The sequence below is a fragment of the Sus scrofa genome, chromosome X, assembly GCF_000003025.6.
Source record: "Sus scrofa isolate TJ Tabasco breed Duroc chromosome X, Sscrofa11.1, whole genome shotgun sequence".
Taxonomy (NCBI): domain Eukaryota; kingdom Metazoa; phylum Chordata; class Mammalia; order Artiodactyla; family Suidae; genus Sus; species Sus scrofa.
Genome location: NC_010461.5, coordinates 12068199 through 12094410, shown reverse-complemented (window position 1 = coordinate 12094410; position 26212 = coordinate 12068199). Strand labels below are relative to the sequence as shown.

The following is a 26212-nucleotide window of genomic DNA, read 5'->3' as shown; positions in this document are numbered from 1 at the left end:
GAGGATTGGTGATAGAACCAACCCGAATAGTAAGGAATTCACCAGGAGAGCAGTATGTAAAATTAACGTACAAACTCAATAGCCTTCCCATATATGTACAGTAACCAATGAGAAGATATACTGGAAGCGAAACCCTCATTTACAATAGCAACAACACCCAAATAAAATACTAACGAACATGTACCCCCCAAATGAGGAAAACTTTAAAATGTTGCTGAAAAATACAAATGTAAACCGGAACACATAAATACCATAAAGATGGCAGATTTCCCAAGTTAAAACACAAACCAAATACAGTCTCCTCCAAAATATGTGCAAGCTTGTTGCAAGCTGAACAAACTGGCTCTCTAGTTTGTGGATTTTTAAATATGCAGAATAGCTAAGAACATGATGAAAAATGAGCAAGGGGGGGATGCTAGCCTACCTAGTATTAAAACAGGGTATGAAGTCTGTAATTAAAATAATGCAACATCATATAATGGCTATGGGCGCCTAGATTAATGTTTTCTTTTTAAAAAAAAGTTATTGCTGGATCACATGGTAGTTCTATATTTTGTTTTCTGAGGCACCTCCATACTGTTTTCCACAGACAGACTCACAGACATAGAGAACAGACTTGTGGTTGCCGAGAGGGAGGGGGAAGGGAGTGGGAGGGACTGGGAGTCTGGGGTTGGTGAATGCAAATTATTACATGGAGAATGGATAAGCCACCCGGTCTTGCTGTACAGCACAGGGAACTCTATCCAATCTCTTGGGATAGAACAGGATGGAAGATCATATGAGAAGAAGAATGTGTATGTATGTATGGCTGGGTCACTTTGCTGTACAGCAGACATTGGCACAATGATGTAAATCTACTTTAACAAAAAATTCAAAAAATTTATTGAAGTATAGTGATTTACAATGTTGTGTTACTTCCTGCTGTACAGCAACGTGATTCAGTTATATACACGTTCCGTCTCCTATTCTTTTCCATGATGGTTTATCACAGGATATTGAATATAGTTCCCTGTGCGGAACAGGAGGACCTTGTTGTTTATCCAGATGAACGTTTGGAAAAGCCCCCGATTAGCGCATCACTCTCCTGCATCTCCCGCCCGTGTCTCCCCATTGCCTGGAGAAAGCCAAACTTGCACTCCTCTTTTTGTCGTTCAGGCTCTAGGCTCTGGCCTCGACCTCCTCTGCCACACTCATTTCCAGCCCTTCCAGGCACAGCGCCGGCGTGCACGCCGTGCTCACACGTTGTGCTCACACTCGCCTCTGCACCTGTGCCTGCGCTCGTCGCTCTCCCCGGGGTGCCCTTGAACCCCGTCTCCACCCACACAGCCAGACACGCTGGGCAGAGCTGTCCTCCCCTGACTCAGGTAACAGGCCTTCCAGAAGCTGGTCTCCGTCTCCTCCGAGCTCTTCCTGCCCCTGTCCGTCTTTCTCTTTCACACCCAGAATTAGAAACGGCTCGGGGGTTTTTGGTCTCATGAAAAAAGATAACCCCTATTCTGCCCCTGCATGGAAGGCTTTGATTCAGCGCTCGGGAGGCAAGGGAAGGGGGGGTGTCCATCCCGTGCCCTCTGCACGGCTTCTCGGTGCTCTGTTAGGCATTTGCCCCTTGGGGAGAGCCCCTCTGGCACTGTGGTTGAGAACAGGGCCCCCGATGCCAGCCGGCCTGCCTCTTATTTACTAGCTGTGTGAGCTCGGGCAAGTCCCTCAACCTCTCTGGGTCTCTGTTTCCTGTTCTGTTCGTTTAGCCATGAGACGAATACGTGCCTCAAAGTATGTTTCCTGAGGAACAGATGAGTTGATATTTATGGCGTTCTTAGACCAGCGCTGGCACGTACCTTGTTAGATTGCTGGCGCCTACGGTGCTGGTTGCAGATCACAGACACCTGCGGGCAGGGGCCCGGGCCCTTTCCCGCTGCTCCGCGGCAGGCGCCCTGCCCCCACAGGGCTTCCTCCACGGGGAGCGGCACCCACCCCATGGCCTGGCACCCCTGCCGCCCCGTGGGGGCACTTGCCTCGTGCCAGCAGCTGTACATGATCTGGTAGACGGTGTCCGACGCCAGCTGGGGCCGGTAGAGCCTGTGGCCCTGGGAGACCTTCAGGACCACCTGCGCGTTGTCGTACAAGTCGTAGGGCTGCTTCCCCAGGCTGAACACCTCCCACATGAGGATCCCTGCGCCGCGGGCAGAGGAGGAGGAGAGAGAGCCACGGTCAGCAGGTACCCGCCTGGGCAGGGTTGGGGAGGCTCTGGGTGGGAGCCGGGATCCCTGGGGAAGGAGTCTTAGCAAAAGGGACTGGAGCAAGGCTCAGGGGCCGCTGCAGAGAGGCAGCCGGGGCTTCCTTCAACCCACAGGGACAGCCCCCCCCACCCGACACCTGCCCCCAGGAGTGGTCGACGGAAGTCCTCGCCCTTCCTTTCTCTCTGCCTTGGCAACAGTTCACTGTACAATCAAATGACCTTTCAGTGGAATTTCAAGGTAAACTGACACCATTCCTCCTTCCTGTCTTACTGCCGCAGCGGGCTCCAATACCTGGGGGCCAGGGCTCCTGCCGAGAGTCTGATGAAAACCCTGGGCTTTCCCTGGGCACAGGCGAAGCACAGCGTTTTCGTGCTCATTTTCTGGAAGTCCGCACTTCCCCAAAGCCCATCCAGGGCGGCGTGGAGTCCAGGTTAAGAAACTGAGTTCTGCTCAGGGTGGTCGACAGGGTGGCACCTGCGGCCAGTCAGACATGGCCTTTGAGGCCCAGCTTTGCCACTTACAGGCTGGGCAGGTTTCGTAGTCCTTCTCAGCTCGGGTTTTCTGTCTCTACTGTGTGGATATTGGCACATCAGAGAGTTGCTGTGAGGATTGATTAGGCTGAAACACGGGGAGCATTTGAAAGGGCACTGGGACATTTTAAGGGCTCTTTAAATGGTGGCCGTTGCGCTGTCAGACAGGCCAAGCCAGAGAATTCCAGCAGTCAGCCAGCTTTAAAATCTTGGAAAACCAGAACGATGTAAGGCGGGAGAAACTTGTTGTAGAACCGTAACCGAAGTCCTAACTTCAAGACTTCTTTGACTTTTAGAGCTACAGATTTTATGTCAAATATTTGCAGTAAGGTAGTATTACAAATTGTGGTGACTGTTGTTTCTTCTTTCTTTTTTAAATATTTATTTTGAAATTAAAGTATAGCTGATTTACAGCTTTGTGCCACTTTCTCCCATACAGTACAGTGACCCAGTCGTACATATGTATACATTCCTTTTCTTATGTCATCTTCCATCATGCTCTGTGCCAAGAGATGGGATATAGTTCCCTGTGCTGTACAGTAGGACCTCATTGCTCTTCCGTTCGAAATGTAATGCTTTGCTCTTTCTTTTCTTTTCTTTTCTTTTTTTTTAAACAAACATTGTAAAACAACCATCCAAAAATGTGTGGTCCCCTTCACAATTTTCTTTGGAAGGCCACTTATCTCAAGAATAACATCGTTGCTTAAAATATCTGTGAGATGCTTTTTTTGAGACTTGCTTTCAGCAGTCTTGATTTATTTTGAATATCCTCACTGGGGACAACTTATTTAAGCATGAATTTAGTTTTTGGAAACAGCTAAAAAATATTTGGAGCCAGATCCCGGCACATAAGGTAAGTAATCAACCTGGGTGATGCAATTTTTTTGGTCAAAAACCAGCTGTGACTCTTGAGTAAGGATATTGATTTGTAAAAATCTTTTGGGAGTTCCCTTTGTGGTACAGCAAAAACGAATCCAACTAGTATTCATGAGGTTGCGGGTTTGATCCCTGGGGGTTAAGGACCCTGCATTGCTGTGGCTGTGGTGTAGGCCGGCAGCTATAGCTCTGATTCAGCCCCTAGCCTGGGAACTTCCATATGCCATGGGTGCAGCCCTAAGAAAAAAGCAAAAAATAGAAAAATTTAAAAAATGAAAATCTTTCATAAAGCATATCAATTGATATAAAGATACTGAAACTAATTTTGACAAGGTCATCAGCACGAAATGACATCAAGTATTCACCAAAATGCTCTTTGTGTGTTTTCCTTTTTCTGTATATATTGAATTTTTTTTTTACAATGAACAATACCGCTTTTATTAAAAAGGAGTACTTTTAAGAATTGTCACATAGAAAAATAAATGGCTAATTAAATTGTCCTTTCTTCAGGCAGTCAGATGTCATGTAGAAAATCAAACTGTGCTTATGGACTGAGACAGGCATGAAATAGTTCTCAGTTGATTTCAGTATATTCCATAGCTTTAGGATAATTTGGATTACTTATCCTTGGCCCTTCTGACAGTGATTTTAAACAAGCCTGACATTCCTCCTGATATAGAACAATACCAGAAAATCCCCGCAATCACGATTTAAGAGTTTTCTCTGTTTTCTAATTACCGTTAGTAAATGTCAGTATAGATCTTTTAATAAAATTCGAGTCAGCACACACTTTCTGTCAAAGGGCCACATAGTAAGTATTCTAGGCTTTACAAGTCATGCAGTCACTCTGGCAATTACTGTTGCAGCACAGGCTCAACCACAGGCAGTACCTAGACCCTTTGTATAAAGAGCGGGGCTGTGTGCCAGTAAAACTCTCCTTACAGTCACAGGCCACTGGCTTTGGTCCTGGGCCGTGGTGTGCTGACTCCTGCTGTAAGTGATGAATTTGAACCAGGGCCCTGGCTCAAACTGGGATGGGCCAAAGAAAGTGCTGAGTCGGGTTTGGTGTTTGCACCGGGCAGGCCCCCCACATGAGTCAATTCCGAAGGCAAAGGTTATCACGCCGCTTCACACAGAACGTTGGTGACTTCATTTTAAGCCCTTCGACATTCTGTACCTCACGCAAACTCGGTTTTCATTTTCAGTAACTCCTTCTAAAAACCCAGAAATCTGTGGAAAAGCGCGTATCCCTTTGGATTCGATGAGAAGGTGCTAGCGCGGTGCAAATTAGACAATACGTGGCAGGCAGCCTCACGACCACACAGGGAGGGGTCCCCATCCTCTTTTTTAATCCCTTGCTGGTCTCTGGCCATGCAGGTAATTTTGTAAGGGCTCAGAGCTTTTGCTAAGAATGCGTGTTGCTGCTCTTGTGGTTTCCTGTTGTGGAAGCCGGCTTATGCAATGGGGCTGGGTCCCGAGTGGCCACATTCTTACCGAACGCCCATACGTCTGACTTGCTGCTGTATTTGAAGTAGTGAAACACCTCTGGGGCGGACCACTTGACCGGAAACTTGGTTCCCACCGAGCTGACATACTGGTCATCAAGAACATACCTGCAGGGGAAAACAGCAACACAGCCCTGAAGCCCCTTGGCTGGGCAAAGTGGAAGCCCCCTGCTGGCCGCCGTCGCCTCGGCGGTGGTCCAGGCCGATGCAGGGTCTCAGCCAAGTGCTCCAGGATTCTGGATCTTTTGCGGTGTGAGCTTGGGTAGAGGCTGCTTATGACTTGTAAACATTTAAAAAATGCTATCTTTTTTTTTCACTGCATCAAGAGTTTCCATGTTCTCTTTATTTATTTACTTTTTGCAGTTTAAACATTTTATCTTATGTTGAAGTATGGTTGGTTTGCAATATTGTGTTACGAAAAATGATGTCTAACTTTGAAAATCCCCAAATCTGAAGGCAAACTATTTGGTAAATATAGGAAAACACAAAAATGTCAAAGTAAGATCATTCAGAATCCCACGTCAGAGATAACTTATCATCCTACCACTCGAGAGACATGTTTGCTTTCCAAAGTTTTTTCTTATATATAATTTGAACAAAATTGGGTTTCTGTTGTATTGAGGTTTGCTGTTACTTCTCCTTTAATGGTGTATCAAGAACATTTTCTGGAGTTGCCTGGTGGCTCAGCAGGTTAGGGATCTGATGTGGTCACTGCTGTGGCTCAGGATTGATCCCTGTCCTGGGAACTTGTGCACGCCATGGATGTGACCCCAAAACCCCAAAAAACAAAGAACATTTTCCCATGGCTACATTTTCTTCTTGGCTTTATGTTTAATGGCTGAATAGTCTTCCTTCTTGTGGATTAGCATCGTTTGTTTAACCATGTAAGTTATTTCTAATCTGCTGCCGCCATAAATAATGATGGACAACAATAATATCCTATGGAGATATCAAGACCATACAAATGTGCGTTCAAGGATGTGTTTATAATAATGATAAAAATGCAATGAACCTCAGTGCTCACATGCTGAGGAGTGATTAAATATAATATGGCACGTTAGTAGAATAGTATGCAGCCATGAGCAAAAAGATAGCTCTACATCGACTGAAATAAAAAGATGCTCGTGGTTTATGGTTATGTGCAAAGGCACCTGTAGATAATGTGATTCCATTTTTTCTGGGGACAAACAGTAAATGTACATATTTGTGTACATGACTGAGTATACTTAGGAATCAGGGAGGAACGGTCTGATTTGTATATAATGATACTGCATAAACACATGCCCGTACGTAATCAAGGCTTCTTTAGCCTTTTCTATTTGTTTTTTTTTTTTTCTGGCTGTAACATGTTATATTTGAATATTGAGGCTCTTTCGTGGTATTTGTAAGTTTAGAAAAGATTCATCAAGGCGTTGAAAGAACTAAAAGGGACTCGGAATAATTTCTGAAGATCATTCCCATCTTATGGAGGGACAGATGAGGTGGTCGCAGGTACTGTGAGGGAGGGGATCCAGGTTTCTGAGCCCCCAGTTCAGATCAGGTTCTGTATCCCCATTTGGAAATCCCTCTTTCACTGGTTGCCCATTCGGAACTGGCTTACCTCGTCATTCCAAAGTCAGACACCTTCACGGAGAGATCACTGTCCACCAGGCAGTTCCGAGCAGCCTTTGGAGGGAAAACAAAATTACCCAGGAGTAAAAATGACCGGGACTCCCCTGACATCAGAATCAGACATCTCCCTTCTCTTTGGCAGAATTCTCTGCACAATCTAAGATTGCTCATCACAACTCCAAGTGCTGTATTTCAAATATAATATCTCGAGTACGGAAGTTGTCTTTTTTCCTTTGCACTTTTCATTTTTTTCAAATGAAAATGTGCTCCCGTAAGTATTTTCCCTCAAGCCTCCATCCTTGTCAGACAGCACGGAAGGTATTAGACACTAAACACAGAACCTTAGCTCGTCAACGAGAAGGGAAAGGTCATTTCTAGGGGTTTCCTCTCCACCACCTGGACACCATGGGCTACCAAACTTAGTGTGTGTGGTATAAAGGAAAACAGATGGAAAGCAAAGACTTTATGCCACAACACAAACTACATAGATCCTTTTTTTATGGTTCAGGGATTGGCAAACTTTATTCCGTAAAGATCTAGAGAGTATTTATTTTAAGCCTTATAGGCTTTATAGGCCACATACAATCTCTACTTTTTTCTTCAGCAACCTTTTGAAAAGGTAAAAAACGTTTTTTGGTTCAAAGGCTGCACTATGGCCTACAGGCTGTGCACCAGATTTGGTCTATAGCCGTAATTTGCTTAATCTTGCTAAAGGTTTATTTAAACATTTTACATCTGTATCAGCCATTGCCATTGAAAAAATCATATACTGGAGTTCCCGGCATGGCCCAGTGGAAACAAATCTGACTAGCGTATGAAGACACAGGTTTGATCCCTGGCCTCGCTCAGTGGGTTAAGGATCCGGCGTTGCCCTGAGCTGTGGTGTAGGTCACAGATGTGGCTCAGATCTGGCGTTGCTGTGGCTGTGGTGTAGGCCGACGGCTACAGCTCTGATTTAGACCCCTAGCCTGGGAACCTCCAGATGCTGCGAATTCAGCCCTAAAAAACAAACAAAAAAATCATATAAAGGAAAGTAGTGGGTTAAAACAATAAGGGCATTTTTTTTCATGAATCTCTGGGTCAGAAGGGAGGTTCTCCTGTGGCTTAGGTAGGCAGTTCTGCTGATTTGGGTTGTCTCCGTCACATATTTACATGTCAGGTGATGTTGGGTTGTTTTAAATGACTTCAGGTGACATAGTACAACTACATAGATCTTGATGGCTATTTCTACTCTTTCTGTTGTTTCTATGCTTCAATTATTTTGTTTTGTGATTTTTATTACAAAAGTGTCATGGGCTCAAGCAAGTCACAAGTGAGCAAAGTCTAAGATGCCTTCCTGGCTCTCCCTCCCGATGGCGCCATCGCTGGAGGCAGGATCTGTAAATAGCTTTCATTCCTTTGAGATGCCAGTGGCTTAGCGTACCAAGTCCCGATGTATGAACTGGTGGCTCTCCAAGAAGGCCATGCCTTCACAAACATCATAGCACATTTCTAAGAGCTGGGAGGGTTCCAGTCTTTTCCCATGACTCTTCAAGTAACTCAGCAAGCAGCCATTGGTTATATATTCAGTCACTATGTAGATAGGGTATCTCTTGGAACACACTCCATAGAATTTCACCAGCTTGGGATGGTTGAGTTTCCTGGAAACAACAGATTTTCAAAGTTCAGTACTGAATTTCCGTACTCCATTTTCCAGATGTCCTTAAAAAGAATCACTCGCAGATTTTTGTTTATTTTCCCCCTTCTATTTGAACTTAGGAAGAGAGGGGAAGGTGTAGGATCTGATTCTGGGAGCATTAGCCCTTGGAGGCAAAAAATGCTGCCTCCTATTTGACACTGACAGCCTCGGCAGCCATTAAGCCACTGTGGGTACTTACTCAGCTTTCCTACAGAGAATCAGGGAAGCAAGGGTCTCTTAGTCTTGGGGCATCCCGAAAACGTACATGACTGATTTGGAGGAAGCTACACCCTAACAGCCATCACTTCCATTTTAAAGCAGCTAACCTAAAAAAAATTATCTCATTGTAAGTATAGCTGATGGATAATATTTTCTGCTAATTTCTGGTGTGCAGCAGAGTGATTTGGTTTTCTATATAAATCTATATATGTGTATGTATATATATTCTATATTCACATAATATCTATATCTGTATATATAGATATTCTTTTTCCTGGTCTTCCCATTATGGTTTGTCACAGAATTCAGCACAGTTCCCTGTGCTATTCAGCAGGACCTTGTTGTTGATCCCTTCTCTATATAACAGTTAAAGCATCTGATTTTCATGTATAAATATTTCATTAAACATGATGTCAGAATTTGAAGGGCATAGGTAGAATAAAAATGGCTACCATGTTAGAGAAGTGAGATGAGTTGTGACTGTTCTTTCTTTTAAAACATTTCGCTGTGCATTATTGCTGCCTGATTTTGCGGTGATGAGTTTAGGAAGTGGTAAGCACATGACACAGTGCTTCTAGTGGGTCATGACACCTGCAATGATGCTCACCAAGTAGTCCTTATGTAATTGATCTGTTCTCATGGACAGTTCTTTAATGATCAGATGCCTAAAGTAAATTAAAGTTCACATGGCAAAGTAACAATGTTTTAGCAGATGAGGATGTATTAAATAGTTATTTTCTTTCTTCTTAAACTAGAGGCACATGCGTTATCCCGTGACTCAAGGTCATGGGCTTGGTTATGCATCTTTGAGCGGTTCGAGAGACCTGTATTGCTCCCTTCTAAGGGAAGGCTTGTGATGGGACCAGGGTCCGTCACCCAATAACAGTTGTTCTTTGAGCAAATTGAGTTACTGCTTAGGGGCACATGGTGGGAACACCATGTCTCATGTGACAGGCCTCAGTTTGACCATTACATTTGAGATTTAACATTTTCCCCTAATGACAGTTTCACCTCTTTACAACTACATGATTCGTTAATGACTTTTTAGGATTCTGTAGGATTACTAGCTATCTAGTAGCCAAAACAAACAAAAAAAAAAGCAGTTTTAAAGTTACACTGGGACATGGGGGTTACACCTTGAACCTAAGGGAGTTTCTGCCAGATTTTTTGGTCCAGTCCTATGAAAGTACAAGGGCCAAAGACAGAATGAGCTACATAATTGGCAGGGAACAGTGCAACATGAAAATGCAAGGATCCTTGTTTAGGAATTTCCACATGGTGACAGCAGAGCATTAAACCAAGCACGGAGCCCTTTTTAAGTGTGGGAGCCCTCAAGTGTATGCAGGTTGCTTGCCCATGAAGCCAGTGCCAGCCAGAGGCTTCTTTTCACATGGTACCTCTGCTTCCAAGCAATTCTGCTTTTGTCATGAAACTGGTTATTCTGACTCTCTGGATGCCTTTGCTCTTCATAAAGAAACGACTAAGGAAATGGACCCTGCAAGGTCTGCTGGCTTTGCCTCTCTGCTTCGCACTTTCATTGGCTTGGTGAACAACTGGAAAGCAGTGGGGTGAGAAAAGGATTTTTACCAGACTGCACTGGGATCTTGTCCTTGAGGCCTTACTGTTCAGTAGTGGCCACTAGAGGCTCATGCCCTTGGGCATGTGCTTTACAGGCCCTTCTCTTCCTCCTTCTACCATGTACCTGCCCGAAAGCAAAGAGGCCAGAGGGCCAAGGAGACATGCCCACTGGGAACCATGCATCCTTCTCTGTCTCACTGTCGGGGTCCCAGGACTCCGGAACCCCCTGTCCGCATAGTCCTAAGGCCTCTTCCAGGACCAGTACAGACTCTTCCTGCTTCTGTCTCCCAAGGGTGAACCATGCTATTGGTGTCCCCACCTCTGATCATTAGCCGATAGTGAGCTGCTTGTGGGAAACCCGGAGGGGGCTGCGCAAGGCACTGAGGACAGGGTGGAGCTGGGGGTGGGAAGAGAGAGGGGAGGGGTGGGGTTTGGGGGGCTATGGGCAAGAGGCTGGTATCTCTAAAGAACCTTGAGCGTTCTAAATTCGAATGGGACCTTTCAGGTTGTTGCGAAGATGTATTTGTCTAAGGAAGCACGTAGAACCAATTTTATGTAATGGTGTGTTAAATTGATCTATAACTTCTAAATATTTCTGTCTGTGCTACGTGGATTATTTTTTTCCGTTGGGAAATGGTGCATTTTAAATTAAAGTATAGTTGATTTACAATGTTGTGTTAGTTTCAGGTATACAGCAGAGTGATTCAGCTTTATATATATATATACACACACACACACACACGTATATATACACACACACGTATATATGCATATATATATATATGTATATCCTTTTTCAGATTCTTTTCTGTTGTAGGTTATTACAAGATATTGAATATAGTTTCCTGTGCTATACAGTAAGTCCTTGTTGCTTATCTATTTTATATATAGTAGTGCGTGCCTGTTAATTCCAAACTCCCAATTTATCCCTCCCCACTTTCCTCTTTGGTAACCATAAGTTTATTTTCTACTTCTGTGAGTCTGTATCTGTTCTGCAGATAAGTTCATTTGTATCATTTTTTTTTTTAGATTCCACCTATAGGCGATATCACATGATGTTTGTCTGATTTTACTTCGTATGATAATCTCTAGGTCCCCCCATGTTGCTGCAATTGGCGTCATTTCATTCTTTTTTATGGCTGAGGAATATGCCATTGTAAATTTATATGTGGACTCGTGATCCAGGCCTTGCAAATGTGAGGGACAGACCTGTTGGCATGAATGTCCTCCCGTGGAGAGGGCTAAATTGCTGCTCCTCAGAAGAAACTTACATCATGGTCTGGGCCTCCTGGAAGAACTCATCTTCCGACATGGAGCCTTCCTTGATCATCTTAACAGCAACGTCATACTGGCCCTGCCACTTGCCCAGATGGACCACTCCAAACTGGCCACTTCCCAGCTCCTTCAGCAGGGTAATCTCTTCTCTTTTCAGTTCCCAGATTCCTAGTAAGGCAAGACAGACAGGCCTTAGAGTGAGAATAGAAGGCTTGGGGCCTAACAGCTTCCTAAGTGATTTCCTCTCCAGTGAGAGTTTAACATTGACAATATAAAGAACAGCAAGACTTTTTACGTTCATCACTGGAAAAGAAAACCCTTAGTGATGTGGTCTTATGACCTATTAGACCACATAATGATGCCCCCAGAACAATATTGTTCCTGGAGCAGCTACAGTACTTGACAAGAAAGCTTAGAGTAAAAACCCTTTGCCAACCAGAGGCGTCTGGGAAAGACTTAGTGTCAAAGTGTGCTCAGTACCCTTAGCTTGGCAAAATATCTTTACGTTTTCTTATGAAACAAATGAGACTGTGATCCGGGTGGATGTCATTATCTGAAACACACAAGGTCACAAACTGTGAGCAGGCACAGAATCAAAAGGAGAAAGGACAGGCAATAAGATCCTAGAGGCTGATGATTGGGTCATTATTTTTTGCTATTGCTGGGGAGAGAACAGAGTTAGGTTGGGAGGACAGCTGTTTGATGGTTGAAGAAAATGAGTAAATATATTCGAGTTGAAGCCTCACTGGTACAATCCGAATAGCAGTCTCCTTCCTGTCTTCCCTCTTTTTTCAGTAAATCAAATATATATATATATATATATATATATATATATACCAAAATGGTGGGAAATTAGGTTTAAGAGCCCAAGGGTATGTCCATACCACTTCCCAAGGACACGGAGATGGGAACCTTGTTGGCCTTGGTCGACACAGGGTGGCGGAGTCGTGTGATCATGCCTGTAATGGAATCAGCATCGTGTCATTACATGATCACATTACATCACATCACATTACATCACGTCGCTTATGCTCTCTCTAGAGTAGCTGAAAAAGCACAGAGTTCAGGATGTTGTCATGCGGAGAGAGAATCCATTCTGACCATAGTCATCCTGGAGTTACATTAATTTGCTTGACGTGGACGAATTAGTTCTATGTAAAGCAAAAATGAAGAGGATAACTACTTTATGTGAGTTCCCGTTGTGGCGCAGTGGGTAATGAATCCAACTAGGAACCATGAGGTGGTGGGTTTGACCCCTGGCCTCGCTCAGTGGGTTAAGGATCCGGTGTTGCCGTGAGCTGTGGTGTAGGTCGCAGATGAGGCTCGGATCTGGCGTTGCTGTGGCTGTGGTGAAGGCCGGCAGCTACAGCTCCGATTTGACCCCTAGCCTGGGAACCTCCATATGCCACTAGCGTGGCGCTAAAAAGACAAAGACAAAAAAACAACTCATCAAAATTAGTTGCCTGATGGAATCTTTTATTTAAAAAAATTTCCCGTTTTTATTTTGCCAACTTTTTCTCTTTGTAATTATTTTATTGTATTTGTAACTAGCTATCAACTATTAAAAAATTGAAGTATAGTTGATTTACAATATTATGTTAGTTTCAGGTGTGCAACATAGTTATTCAATATATTTATAGATTATGCCCCACTTAGAGTTACTACAAAATAATGGCTATATTTCCCCGTGCTGTACAAGGTATCCTTATTGCTTATTTCTTTTATATATAATAGTTTGTACCTTTTAATCCCTTACCCCAATCTGGCCCTCCCCTTTCCTTTCTGGAAACCACTAATTTGTTCTCTGTATCCATGAATATGTTTGTTTAGTTACATTCATTTGTTTGTTTTACTTTTTAGATTTCACTTATGAATGATAACATAGAGTATTTCTTTCTCTGTCTGACTTATTTCACTAAGTGTAATATTCTCTAGGTCCATCCACATTGCTGCAGATGGCAAAATTTCATTCTTTTATATGGCTGAGTAATATTTCATTGTATATATGTACCATATCTCTCTATGCATTCATCTGTTGACAGAAACTTAGGTTGCTTCCGTATCCTGACTATTGTAAATAATGTAGCTATCAACGTTGGGGTGCATGTACCTTCTCAAATATAGTGTTTTCATTTTCTCTGGGTATATGCCCAGGAATGGAATTGTTGGATCCTATGGCATGTCTATATTTAGTTTTATGAGGAACCGCCATACTCTTTCCCACAGTGGCTGCACCAAGTTACATTCCTACCAATAGGGCACAAGGGTTCCCTTTTATCCACACCCTCTCCAGCATGTAGAGTTTGTAGACTTTTTTTGATGGCGGCCATTCTGAAAGGTGTGAGGTGACAGCCCACTGTGATTTTGATTTGCATTTCTCTGATGAGTAGTGCTCTTGAGCATCTTTTCACGTGTCTTTTGGCCATCTGTATGTCTTCTTTGGACAAAATGCCTATTCAAGAATTTTGCTATCTTTGTATATTCCTGTATTTAAGTATGTACATATGCATCACATACATTTGGTTAAAAAAATCTGATAAAAATTATAAAAAAATAAAAGTTATTTTAAAAAAATCTGGACCGTACACAAGGGTACAATATAAGAGGTAAACCACTTGAACTATTTTTTTTTTAAATGAACTTATTCCTAAATTGTACATAATGGTCAAGTCATTTTAATCATATACATGTGGTTATGGTAAAGCTGGATCAAAGTAAAGTATTTATAGTGGCTCAAAAGAATTCATTCTAAAATGTTTCTTTTTTTTTTTTTTGTCTTTTTAGGGCCGCACCCACAGCATATGGAGGTTCGCGGCATTCACCACAGCCATAGCAACGCCTGATCCGAGCCGCGTCTGCAACCTACACCACAGCTCACGGCAACACCAGATCCTTAACCCACTGAGCGAGGCCAGGGATCGAACCCGCAACCTCATGGTTCCTAGTTGTATTCGTTTCCGCCACGCCACGACGGGGAATTCCTAAAATGTTTCTTGCTTTAAATGTATGATGTTTTCCAAGTCCTGGTAACTATCATACATGTTTTGTTTTCTCTCCTTCCTTTTTCTGCATATTTATTTAGTTTTTATATGAATGGTGTCTTTTAAATCCTGCACCTATAATCAGCCCCCCAAATGAGCACACGCCTCCAAAATATGTATATATACGGTTGCTGCTGTGTTGATATGATATGTGACGCATACAATATACTCCCAAATAGAAAACTTAAGAGGATAAGATTTTTACAACAAAGGTAAATAAACATTGTAATATTTTCTTCCAATCCTCTGTGGAGTTTCTAGTGCATTGGCTGGAGTGGAATCATTTCACTTGGAGATACCTGTTTCCACAATACCTTTTCCAAAGGGTATTTTTGAGGTGCTACATGTTAAACAATTAAGAAATTGGGAGCATGGAAAAATACAAATCAGAACGAAAATGAATACCAGGGGTAAGGCCAAGTCACCTGTCTGCCTGGATTCAGGTCAGGTAGAGGTGACAAGTTTGATGCTAATCCCACAGCTCGTTTGCCCTCACTGGTGGAAATTCATCTGGTCGCTTCCTGAAAGTGGAGCTAGTCTAGATAAGACACTTAGAGGAGATTTGTTTTCTTTCGATTTCATTTTTTTAAGTTTGTTGAGGTGTTCCTGACATGTAATATGGGTAACTAGGTGAACAAAACCGCGATGATTTGATACCCGTATATACTGTGAAGTGACTGCCACAGTGCGGTTAGTTAACACCTTCGTTACAAGGGATTTCTAGATATATTTTTCAGCATTTGAGGAGGCACATTTTAAAAAGAATGATGGATAGTACCCAGGGTCAGGGAGGATGAAGTGTTGCTGTCGGTGGGAGTGTACATTCCTGAAAAGCATTTATTTAAATGTAGTTAAATTTTCAATGCGCTGAACCATCGTCCCAAATGCCGCTCTTAGGGAAGTTGGCTACAGAAACACTCATACAGGTGCATCAAGCTATGTGTGCCTGACCGTGCACTGAAGCAGCCATTGTTAGGTGAAAATATTGTATATGCTCCACCTGCCAATCAGTGTAGGTTTAGGTGGATAAATTATGGAGTAATTCTGCAATAGAGTTTTGTTACACAGACCAGCGTGAGCTCTATGTATTTGAATGGAAAGACCTCTAACACATGCTGAGTAGAGAAAGCAAGCTGAAAAGTCATGTTCTCATCCCTGTAAACATATAATGTGTTACACGCATATATACGTACATGGTCTGTATAAATACACATATAATGAGTATAAGTGTTAGTATCAGCATAGAAAAGAATTCTGTCAGAACAGACACCAACTTGTCCATGGAGGTTATGTCTCCGGGGATACACATTTCTATGTCATTTGACAATTGCAATTGTGTTACTTCTATAAACAAAAACAACCCTGCAAATGTTTTTATACAAAGAATCTCTGCTTCTCAGTCACTGAACTCAGCTTCATTTTTTTTCTGGCATTATAAAGTGTATAATTTTATATTCCAGGAAATGTAGGTTGAAAATCACAGCAGGCACAGGGCTTGCGAGCGTTTTTTCCCCCTACTTTCACCGTCCCCTATATAATTAAGAGTACTGGGGGGGGGTACGTTAGGAGTTTGGGATTAACAGATACACTCTACTGTAGATAAAATAAACAACAAGGACCTACTCTATAGCACAAGGAATTACATTCAGTATCTTGTAATAACCTATAATGGAAAAGAATCAGAAAAAGAGATATGTGTGTGTGTAATATAGATATATGTGTGTGTGTGTGTATCCATCTATCTATCTCTGAATCACTTTGCTGCACATCTCCCACACTGTAAATCAATTAAACTTCAATTTTAAAAGAGTATTAGGAGGATCAGTAATAGCCAAGAAAATTGGTACGGATCAACAAGGCCCCATAAAAGCAAAACCGAACCAAGTTACCTGCTGAATTGTGTTGATGATAATGAATAAGCTTGGGAATGGAATCAAAACAGTAGTTTTCTGCCAGGTACAATTTGTTCTCAGCATTGGTATGCACATGGTAATGCTTGACCGTTCCTTTTTTATCACTAGTAAGGAAGAAAGAATGTTAGAATGCTTTTAATAAACAATTGAAGTTTGATTAAACAATGGTTAAATCGTCATTTTAGGTGCATTTGCAAATTTTGGAGAGGGAAGGCAGAGAGGTTTCTCAGTCTTGACATCTGATGTTTTTTCTGGAGGCGTCTATGACAGTTGTCGTTATGGGAGAGGCTCCCGTCCGAACTCAGTGGATCCTTTGTGCTCATACAGACTCTTCATCTACAATAGAATCCCCCCTTTCTGTACCGTTCTTCCCTTCGTAAGCCTAAACCTGGCATCTTCCTTTGGTGAGTGAGAGCCCTGCGGTTTTCAGGATCAGCATCCTAAACATCACTTCTCTTTTTGGATAATGAGATTAAAATGGGGGGGGCAAAGGTCATTAGGCGGTGGGTGGGAGGCCCTTTTGGGAGGGAGTATACAGGATGGCGTGGCTGGGCATATCCTTTATTTCCTCAGGTGAACTGGTACCTTTTCCACAGAAAACATTTTTTTTGCTTTGGCTCTGCTGGTAGGAAATAGTGGTGAAATGATGCCCATTGATTCAGGCTAATCAGGAATGATAGCCTGTCTTAGCTTTCTGAGTGTGGCCGAGGGGTCAACAAGTGAGTCTGGAGTACAGTTCCTTAGCTAGCTGGCTACCTCCTTTGGGTGTCAAAGATCCGGTGAGATTATGTATACAGCAGTCTGTAGGATGCTTGGCACATAAGAAACCATTAATAAATTATTGTTGCTATAATGCCAACCTCATTAGAATTGCAATTATAAAAAGGAGAAAGGGTCCTTTCCTGCTGCAAATGGCTAACTGGCTCTTGGTCTCGGCATCAAATTCACTCCAGCTCATTGATGGTATTTCACAAAAGAAGGCCTCCGTAGTCACTGACTGTAACTCTTTTCTTTTGATTCCTCATCTCTTTGCTCATTTCTCTACCTGGCCACCTTCCAAACTGAAGCTGGTATCAAGAAACCTGACTGACAGGACTTCTGACATCAAGTTTGGCTGAAACTGAAGGGCCTGAGGGTGCAGAGCTTTTGACACTCAGGGAAACAAGTCTCTTCCCCTTCGTACTGGGCTGGCTTCAGTCAGTATCCAAGTATGCAGGCTAGTACATGGGGTGTGGTTTTTGGCACTGGAAATGCCATGTGAATGCCTCTGGTACCTGCTGTTATCTCAAATTGGAGGTAGGTACCCTGAAAAAAATTTCCCTGATAAAATAACTTTTTTATCACTTAATTATTAAAATACACACACATACACACACACACAGGACCACAGGACAGGACACATGGAAAAGACAACAAGGCCATTCAGTCGTTCAAGGTCATTCAATCCAGCTATTAAAAAAGGGTCACACATAGGAGTTCCTGCTGTGGTGCAACGGGATTGGCGGTGTCTTGGGAGCACTGGGACACAGGTTCGGTCCCTCGCCTGGCACAGTGGGTTAAGGATCTGGCATAGCCGCAGTTGCAATGGCTCAGATCTGATCCCTGGCCTGGGAACTCCATATACCTCGGAGTGGTCAAAAAAGAAAAAAAAAAAAAGGCTTACACATATAGACATTTTTTTTTCAGATGGGCCTAATCAAGATTTGACCAGATCCTTACTCTGAAACACTGGGGCTTTCAGCATAGATCCAGGCATAGGGTTAAAGGAACATGCACTCAGGTGTAAAAGGCCTGGCTTCAAGTCATCACTTAGTGGTTTTGAGGTTGGGTCTTTGCAAGCTCTCTTTGAGCCTCAAGCCCCTCATACGTAAAATGGTGCACATAAAAACAGCTTTCCTGTTTGCTTCGCAGGGTGATTAGAAGGGACGAAAAGGCCAACAACGAATGGGAAAGTGGCTTATAAAACGCTGGAGGAGGCTTGTCGAGGTGGTGATGGTGACTTGTGCGAGATGACTGTGGCTGCCTTGCGTCCATACCCAAGTGTCAGCGTGGGGGTCGGGGGGCAGGTTGTGTTCCTTTTCCCCAACAACAAAAGTAATTACTATTACTTTAGTAAGTGTTTACTATGTGCCAGGCACTGTTCTGATCCAATAGATGACTTAAACTCACTTCACCAGGGAATGTTAACAATTGTTACTCTGTCCCCCTTTCAAATGAGGAGCCGGAGGCGCAGACGTTAAGAAACTTGCTTAAGGGCATAACGATTTGAAATGGCAGAGTCAGGATTTGGACTGAGAGGTGTAGTTTCAAACCAGAACTCCTAACCCACCCCCCGCCTGGGGCAGCACAGTGGCAAGAAGCTACTGGGGGAACACCGCCACGCTGCTTCTACCTTCACTGGAAAGACTACTGAAAACCAGACTCTGGGGTAGGTTTCTTAGCTCAGCAGGTGACTAGGGCCAAGGCTTATGTAGAGGGTCCATCGCTATTTTTTTTTTTCTCCTTCTAGGCTTAGGATGAATCAAGGCATAATAATGCAGGACTCATTTGGCTAAGTTACTGAGGCGTGCTGTGCCTGGGGCGCTCCGCTGCTGCCTGGGATGGCCAGGAGAGAAAGGCCCAGAGAACAGTCTCCTGAAAGTAGCCGGAGGGGGCAGCTACAAATGGTAGCATTTTACAGAAATACTTTGATCCAAAATTCCAGAGTTTCAAATGGCATCTTAACCCAACGTGCAGCTGAATGACCAGCCTGGTCAAAGAACATACGTTAAGAAGGTAAAAGAAAGAAACCCACATCATACTTACTTCATAGCCTTACTGAAGAGAGACACCGTGTACATTCCCGCCTGGCTGGAATTTCTAACCATAAATGCTCCTTCTTTTCCCTGAATAGGAAGAAAAGCGTGGCGGGAACGAAGAACATTTTCATTATTCTTGAGAACTGTTTTTCGTGGTAGGTGGCAGGAAAGTAGGTCTTTTAGATCCGCTTTAATTGTCACTGATGGCACAGCTTATCCCCCACTGGGCACAGAAGGGCCCCACGCTTTAGCTTTCGTCCTCCTCCTCCTCTCTCAGTGTCTCTATAGATCTACCCTGCGGGCTTCAACTCTTCCTCTCCAGTTAATTTTTAACCTTCTCTGATAGTTTTCTCTGCTTTGTGTTTGCGCAAGCCTAATGTTTTAATCTTTCGGAGAGAAAATTTAAAACCACGTATCTCCATATCATTCCCTCGGAAGATTTTAGAAAACCAAAGATGCAGAACAAATCACTTGTTAAAGTTCTATGGTCAGCTTGTCTTTCATAGCCTGCAGATCTAGATTTACCATGAGTGGTTCATAAACCAGGAAGGCGACAAAATACCGAGTGAGGGAGTAGCCATTATATTCTCACTAGTACCCCGGCAAGAAATAACCGGCGTGTTTTATTAGGTTGAACTATAGCAAGATGTCATTTGCGTAGGTCATGAGTTTGCAGCTGGTAATTCCATGCCAGTTAGTAACAAAATCAGATAGATTTAGTCCCCATTAATCTGCTGCACTCTTGGTTTAGGTGCTAATGGTTTTGGTGACAGAGTCAACGTATGAGGTACAGATGGCCCCCAGTAAATCATCTCTCTGGATATTCATGCCCTGTGTCGTCCCTTCTCACAGTGACTCTTGGGCTGGGCCATGTGATTTGCTTTGGCCAATGGAACATAAGCAAACACAACAAAAACAGAGACTCCATAACTGCCTGCCCCCAAATCGTGGGGCTCGCCCTCTTCAACCACTGCCTTGACATCAATCACCGTGCTGGGAGGAAGCCCAAGTTAGCCACATGGACATGCAATATGGCACCCTGGTTGGCTAGCTCAGCTAAACCCGACCTCTAGTCAATCCACCAGCTAAATGCTGCCACGTGAGTGACCCTAAGCAAACCCTGCAGAAGAACTGCTGGCCCAGCTGACTCACAGAATGGTGAAGAATCATAAGTGTTCTGGATTTTCGAGCGGTTTATTATAGAGCAATCGATCATGGGAATAGAGGAAGTGGCTAGATGTGAAGGACCTGGTAGCCCACAGGCTGGACAACTAACACTCTGATGTCTTGACTGTACAGTTAGCAGCAAGGTTTCTATGAGATTCCCGTTACCCTCTGGGCCCAACACTAGAAGTTCATTCTTAGAGGCTGGTTTAAAGACTAGACCGCTTACCTTTTGTCTCAGTAACTGCTCAGATTGTGACCTGGAGATGTTACCTGCAAACCAGCTGCAATCGAAAAGAATTCCATTTTAAGAATTAATAGTTTTTAATTGCATAACTTGTCATGCACCGTGCTCATCTGGTAAATGAGATACTGGCCAAGATCAGAGGTTTCCATACCTGGCTGCTCAAGAGAATCACTTGAGAAGCTGTTCAAAAACCCAGTCTCCGAAGTCTCCACTACCCAGTTATGACTCTGCGGGTGGGGCCTGCATATCTGTGTTTTTAAATGCGCTGGTATTTAGGAACCCTTGGGCTCCTTCTAGGTGATTTCTGCATTCTCCTACATTTTCAGTGAGAGGCAGGGATTAGAGCAATGAGGAATATTCTAGTGGGAAGGTCAGGGTTGCCAAGGATGAAAGTTCCTATCTTCCAACTAACTTAAAGCAAATGTCTCTCTTAAGATTATTTTTTAATTGCAGGATAGCAACTTGATTGCATCTAAGGTTATATTAAGGCAGGAGCGCTTGGACTGAACTGAGAAAAAGATGAGGTGGGACAGCCAGGGGTAATCTTTATATCCTGCCCTTTGTACTAAGTTAGCCCAAAACACCGCGCCTTCTGATGTGGAGCTCCGCAGGCCACAGATCTGTTCCTTGTGTGAGATCAGCAATGTCTGTAGTCTTTGGCTTTGGCTAAAATGTCATACCAGGGCAATGAACAGGCTGTGAAGTGGGATGGGTGTGGATCTAGGGGCTTGGGAGACCCCTCTGGCTAGAAGGTAACACCTGAGGAGGCAAGGAGCCCATGAGGCGGTGAAGAGGTGTTCGGTGACAGCAGGAGTGTCAGCGGATGGGCTGTTCAGTAAAGTGGAAAGAACCTTAGACCAGCCACCTTGGAGGTTTGCTTTCTAGACATAACTTCCTAATAAGTAGGCGTGTGGCTTTGGACAAGCCACTTGGCTTCTTTTGACCTTAGAATTCCCCATTTATAAAACTAGGATGAGAGTTGAACTTGATAAGCTTAAAAGGCTCTTCTAAGTCTACCCTTAGAGATATTGTATAATTAACATTTGAGGTATTAACTAATTTTTACTACTTAACATTTTCAGCTAATTATAGCTAATGAAAAGATTCTTCAAGATCATCTTTCTTTGATCCAGGATATATGCCTTGGGGAGATAGAGGCAAGAAATGATCTGGAATAAAGAGAGAGGGCCTAGAGAGGCCAGGTGAGATTGTGCATAACCTCCACACGCGTGTGCGCGCGTGCACACACACGCACACACGCACGCACACATTTTGCCTGTGTCATAATTTTGCTAAGGCCTAGCTGTTTGTTTTTAAAAATATTTCTGGGAGTTCCTTGGTGGTTCAGTGCTTGGGATTTGGTGCATTCAGTGTTGCAGCCCAGGTTCAATCGCTGGTCTGGGAACTGAGATTCTACTTTAAGCCACTGCACACCATGGCCAAAAATAAAATTAAAAAAAAAGGAGCATCTCAGTGTCACAACACCAGAGGCTTGGGCCTGGTCCTAAGGCCTGATTTTCCATCTAAACCTCAGCACCTCATGCTTTGATGGCATGAAGGAGAGTTGCTCATGAGCTTATGGCCACAGAGCAGCTGCTTCTGTAATTGCAGTAGAGCAGGTATCTGGGGGCCCCCGGGGCATACAGCCGCCTAGTTTTCATCACTGCTTGGCATCTCTTTGACTTTGAAGAGGGCAGGTCTTTCCTGATCATTTCCCTAATGCATGCCCTCCCACACCATTGGACTCTAGAAGTGATGGAGACAGAGACTCTATCTGGTCAGATCTGGGCTTTCCAAATCAAGAAAAGCCTTCCAATTCATCTAAATGCCAAAGACTAAAATCCATGACTCGAGGTCCTTCCCATTGGCCTAAGTCTTTGCCATCTGGTAAAGTACAGTTATCTTTGTGCTGGTCTTTCTCAGTCTTTTCTATCTTCGTGTGAATGATTCCAGCAGGTGTTTTCCTGAGGGGGGGACGTTGGGGAAGAAGCTGTGGTTAAAGGGGAGCTAGAAGGTGGTGAACAGTGACAGGCACTTTGTAAAGGCTCTCGCCGTACTTGTAGCCAGGGGATCAGTAACAGCACTCGTACAAAATCATGAGAAATATGCCTTCTTCGAGTGTCCAACTGAATTGGTTGCTGTTGAGTAACAGGTGTCTGAGAGATGCCGTCTGCCTTATTACTCCCACCACCCCTTAATACCAAACTTGAAGTCTAGGAGTTGAATATTTATCCCTATTTGTTGTAGAATGATAGAAACTTAGCTTTGGGAAAAGATCGTAGCAGCCACTTAAGACCAACCTCGGTATAGTTGGGGTGATCACATGTTCTTATTTGCCCAGAGGAGCTGAGTTTCTGCCTGATGTCCAGAGGCAGCATTTAACAGGGCACTCTTTCTCTCTCTAAAGTGTCCTAATTTGGCTGTTACATGATAAGGTCACTCTAGGAAAAGGACTCTCTCAACATAGATGCTGTGATAGTCACGTCTCAAATATGCTCCCTTGTAAAATTACTGCATCCTGACAAACTTCAAAATGGGACTCAATGATAGTAAGAGCCTTCAAACTTCATCCTGGCGAGGGGCCTCCAGGGAAGAAATAATCATCAGAAATGTCACAGGCTGTGTCTGGGACGACAAAGTGAGAACGGATGTGTGTGCACGTATAACTGACGCAGACAGTATCACAGCATTGTAGCTCAGCTGCGCTTCAATAACACTTTAAACAATGAATTAAAAAGACAAAGGGAAATGAAAGGGAGGCCAGGGATGCGAAAAACCCCACGAGTAGCTGTGGCCAATTTAGACAATCCAGATTTGGGGGAAACACTTTCGTTAGCAACAGCCCAGCTCATTGTCACCCAGCCTCCAGATACAAGGCCCAGGACCTCACACAAGTGTTTCACGTCAGTACAGCCTCCTGAGCAAGGCTGAGTCCTCGGCATGGAGCCTCGGGGAAGAAGAGACTAGAAACCTCTCTGTCTACTTTCAGGGGAACACAGGGGACTTTCAAAACTCACTCATAGTCCTCAAGGTTTTCTTCTTCTTCTTCTTCTTCTTCTTCAGATGAACTTGACTCAGGGGAACCCCTTCAAAAGAAAGGAAATGACATGAATAAAAAAAAAAAAACCCATCCAGAAACAATCCAGGTGCCTAGCAGTGTCCTATCAAATCCCACCCTGTTTTCATCCACATAAATAAAATCGGGACTGTTCATTTTCCCTTTTCTGCACTGGGTAGGGTGTCAGCCACGTGAAGAGAGAATGGCTGAGAAGGTGTGCTCAGGCCCAGTTCATGAGAAACTGGCTCCTTGACACAGGAGGCCCCCAGGAATGCAGATTTCCTGACTCTCAGGAGAGCGGGCTCATGAAATCGATGAGACAGCTGTGGTGCAAAGTTAGAGAAAATAAAGCTGTCCTCAGAGAAGAGTTATTCAACTCTAGGCAGTTTGCTCTCCTGGCAGAGGCCTGAGCTGGTATGTCGGTGGTTGGTCACGCTCACCCCAGTGTGTACCATGAATAACGGGCAGCAAAAATCAGCGTGACCCTGGAGTTACTGTTGTGGCTCAGCGGTTAGTGAACCCGACTAGCATCCATGAGGTTGCAGGTTCGGTCCCTGGCCTTGCTCAGTGGGTTAAGGATCTGGCGTTGCTGTGAGCTGTGGTGTAAGTTGCAGACGTGGCTCAGATCCTGCATTGCTGTGGCTGCGGCGTAGGCCGGCGGCCACAGTTCCTATTCGACCCCTAGCCTGGGAACCTCTGAATGCGGCAGGTGCAGCCCTAAAAAGACAAAAAGACCCCCCCCCCCAAAAAAATCAGCGCGACCTAGAAGCCATTACTGTAGACCCCCTTCAAGGTGCAGAGAAGCAAGCTCTATGGATTTGTTTGTTTTCTATTTACCTTAAAGAATAAAATCTAGCTGCAAAATTATTGTAAATGTGATCGGTTTTCTTGCACATGGAAGAAATCCTGGAAGGAAAGAATCTCTGAATTTGATTTACCATGACATCTTTGACGTGCTGTGATTTACCACATTTCTTTCTCTGTGGTTACCGCCTGCAAGATCTTCACTGCTACAAGAGGAGAGAGATGCGGGTGATACACTGATGTTTGTGTATAAATGTTAGATGACAAAAGTAATGTTAGATAGGTTTGAGCTTTATTTAGCGTTTTGACCCATTTATCTTACTTGGCTTGGAAATTTAAGCTAATGAGCCATTTTCACATTTTCATCCTTGCATGGACCCCAATGAAAAGCAATCATTTGACAGTTTGCCTAAACACAAGAGAGCTTTTAACAAAGGCTCACGATAACCCCAAACTGTAGAAAACTTGGATTAGTAAGTCAGCTTGACTGGGTCTGCCCTGATTTTCATGTTCCGTATTCGAGCGTTGTCGCTTATGTATATACATATACATACGTGGGCGGGCGGGCGGCTGCACTGATGGGCTGCAGAAGTTCCCCAGGCCAGGCCTCAAACCTGTGCCACTTCAGTGACCCGCGCCACAGCAATGACAGTGCTGGATCTTTAACTACTGGGCCACCAGGGAGCTCCTGTATATTTTAAGAGGAGTCATTTTCTCCTTCGTTGTTGCGCTGGCGAAGAATAAGCCTTGAAACTACTGAACTTGTCACGCCACGTGGGCGCAGACAGACCTGCAGGAGTTTCTTCATCCTCTGCCAGCCGTCATGTTCTCTCTTTTGCTTTGGGTGGTAAGTAGAGCATGAGGAAGTGCCTACTTGGCCGAGTCCAGAGGCTGTTCGCTTTGGAATGTCGGACCGATTTCCTGTTTGCCTTCAGAGCCCAGGCCCGTTATCAAAACCACATTTCACAGCGAGAAGCTTCCTTATCGGGGAAGCGCTGTTCTGGCTCCGTCTCAGGGACCGCCTGCGAAGGCCTTCCCAACCCTGCCCAAGAGCCGCGCTCGCTGGCAGCCGTTTTCCTTCAGCTCTCCATCAGAAACCTCTTTCTTAAACAGGCTAAGCAATTTAGTGGGCGTTTTTGTGTGTGTGGTTTTGCAGAACACGTGGAGCGTGTGCGTCCACCGTGCCTCTCTTAGGTTTATCCACATAGTGGGGTATGGTGTAGACCTTCCAAAGAGTCGGGTAGCTTGCACAATGACCTGAACGGTCCTCACACTATCGAACTCGACACTTCAGAATGGCTCAGGTGGTAACATTTATGTTATGTTTTAACCACAACTAAAACTTTAAAAAATTAAAAATTTCTGGAGTTTCCGTAGTGGCTCAGCGGTTAATGAACTCGAATCGTATCCATGATTACTTGGATTTGATCCCTGGCCTTGCTCTGTGGGTTAAGGATCTGGCGTTGCCGTGAGCTGTGGTGTAGGTCGCAGATGTGGCTTGGATCCCGCGTTGCAGTGGTTGTGGCGTTGGCCGGCGGCTACAGCTCCGATTCGACCCCTAGCCTGGGAACCTCCATATGCTGCTGCAGGTGTGGCCCTAAAAAGACAAACACATTTTTACATTTTGTATATCCTCATGTATTAAAGTGGGGGAAACGCCCCACCCCTTAAGTGAAAA

The 26212-nt window shown here is 44.1% G+C and overlaps 1 protein-coding gene across 4 annotated transcripts in view; it reads right to left on the bottom strand.

Annotated features, from left to right (window-relative positions):
• Positions 1-26212, bottom strand: part of BMX (BMX non-receptor tyrosine kinase) — a 51933-nt gene that overhangs the window by 1632 nt on the left and 24089 nt on the right. For 3 of the 4 annotated variants that reach the window (XM_021080136.1, XM_005673449.3, XM_021080134.1), the window contains 11 exons: positions 24669-24740; positions 23690-23758; positions 20655-20709; positions 19269-19348; positions 16440-16567; positions 12394-12468; positions 11506-11677; positions 8183-8399; positions 6749-6813; positions 5138-5256; positions 2013-2170 (listed from right to left, as the gene is read on the bottom strand). In XM_021080136.1, the coding sequence (XP_020935795.1) occupies positions 2013-2170; positions 5138-5256; positions 6749-6813; positions 8183-8399; positions 11506-11677; positions 12394-12468; positions 16440-16567; positions 19269-19348; positions 20655-20709; positions 23690-23758; positions 24669-24740 (1210 nt within the window). The remainder of the gene's footprint in view (positions 1-2012; positions 2171-5137; positions 5257-6748; positions 6814-8182; positions 8400-11505; positions 11678-12393; positions 12469-16439; positions 16568-19268; positions 19349-20654; positions 20710-23689; positions 23759-24668; positions 24741-26212) is intronic. The other variant, XM_021080135.1, reaches the window with a different exon arrangement.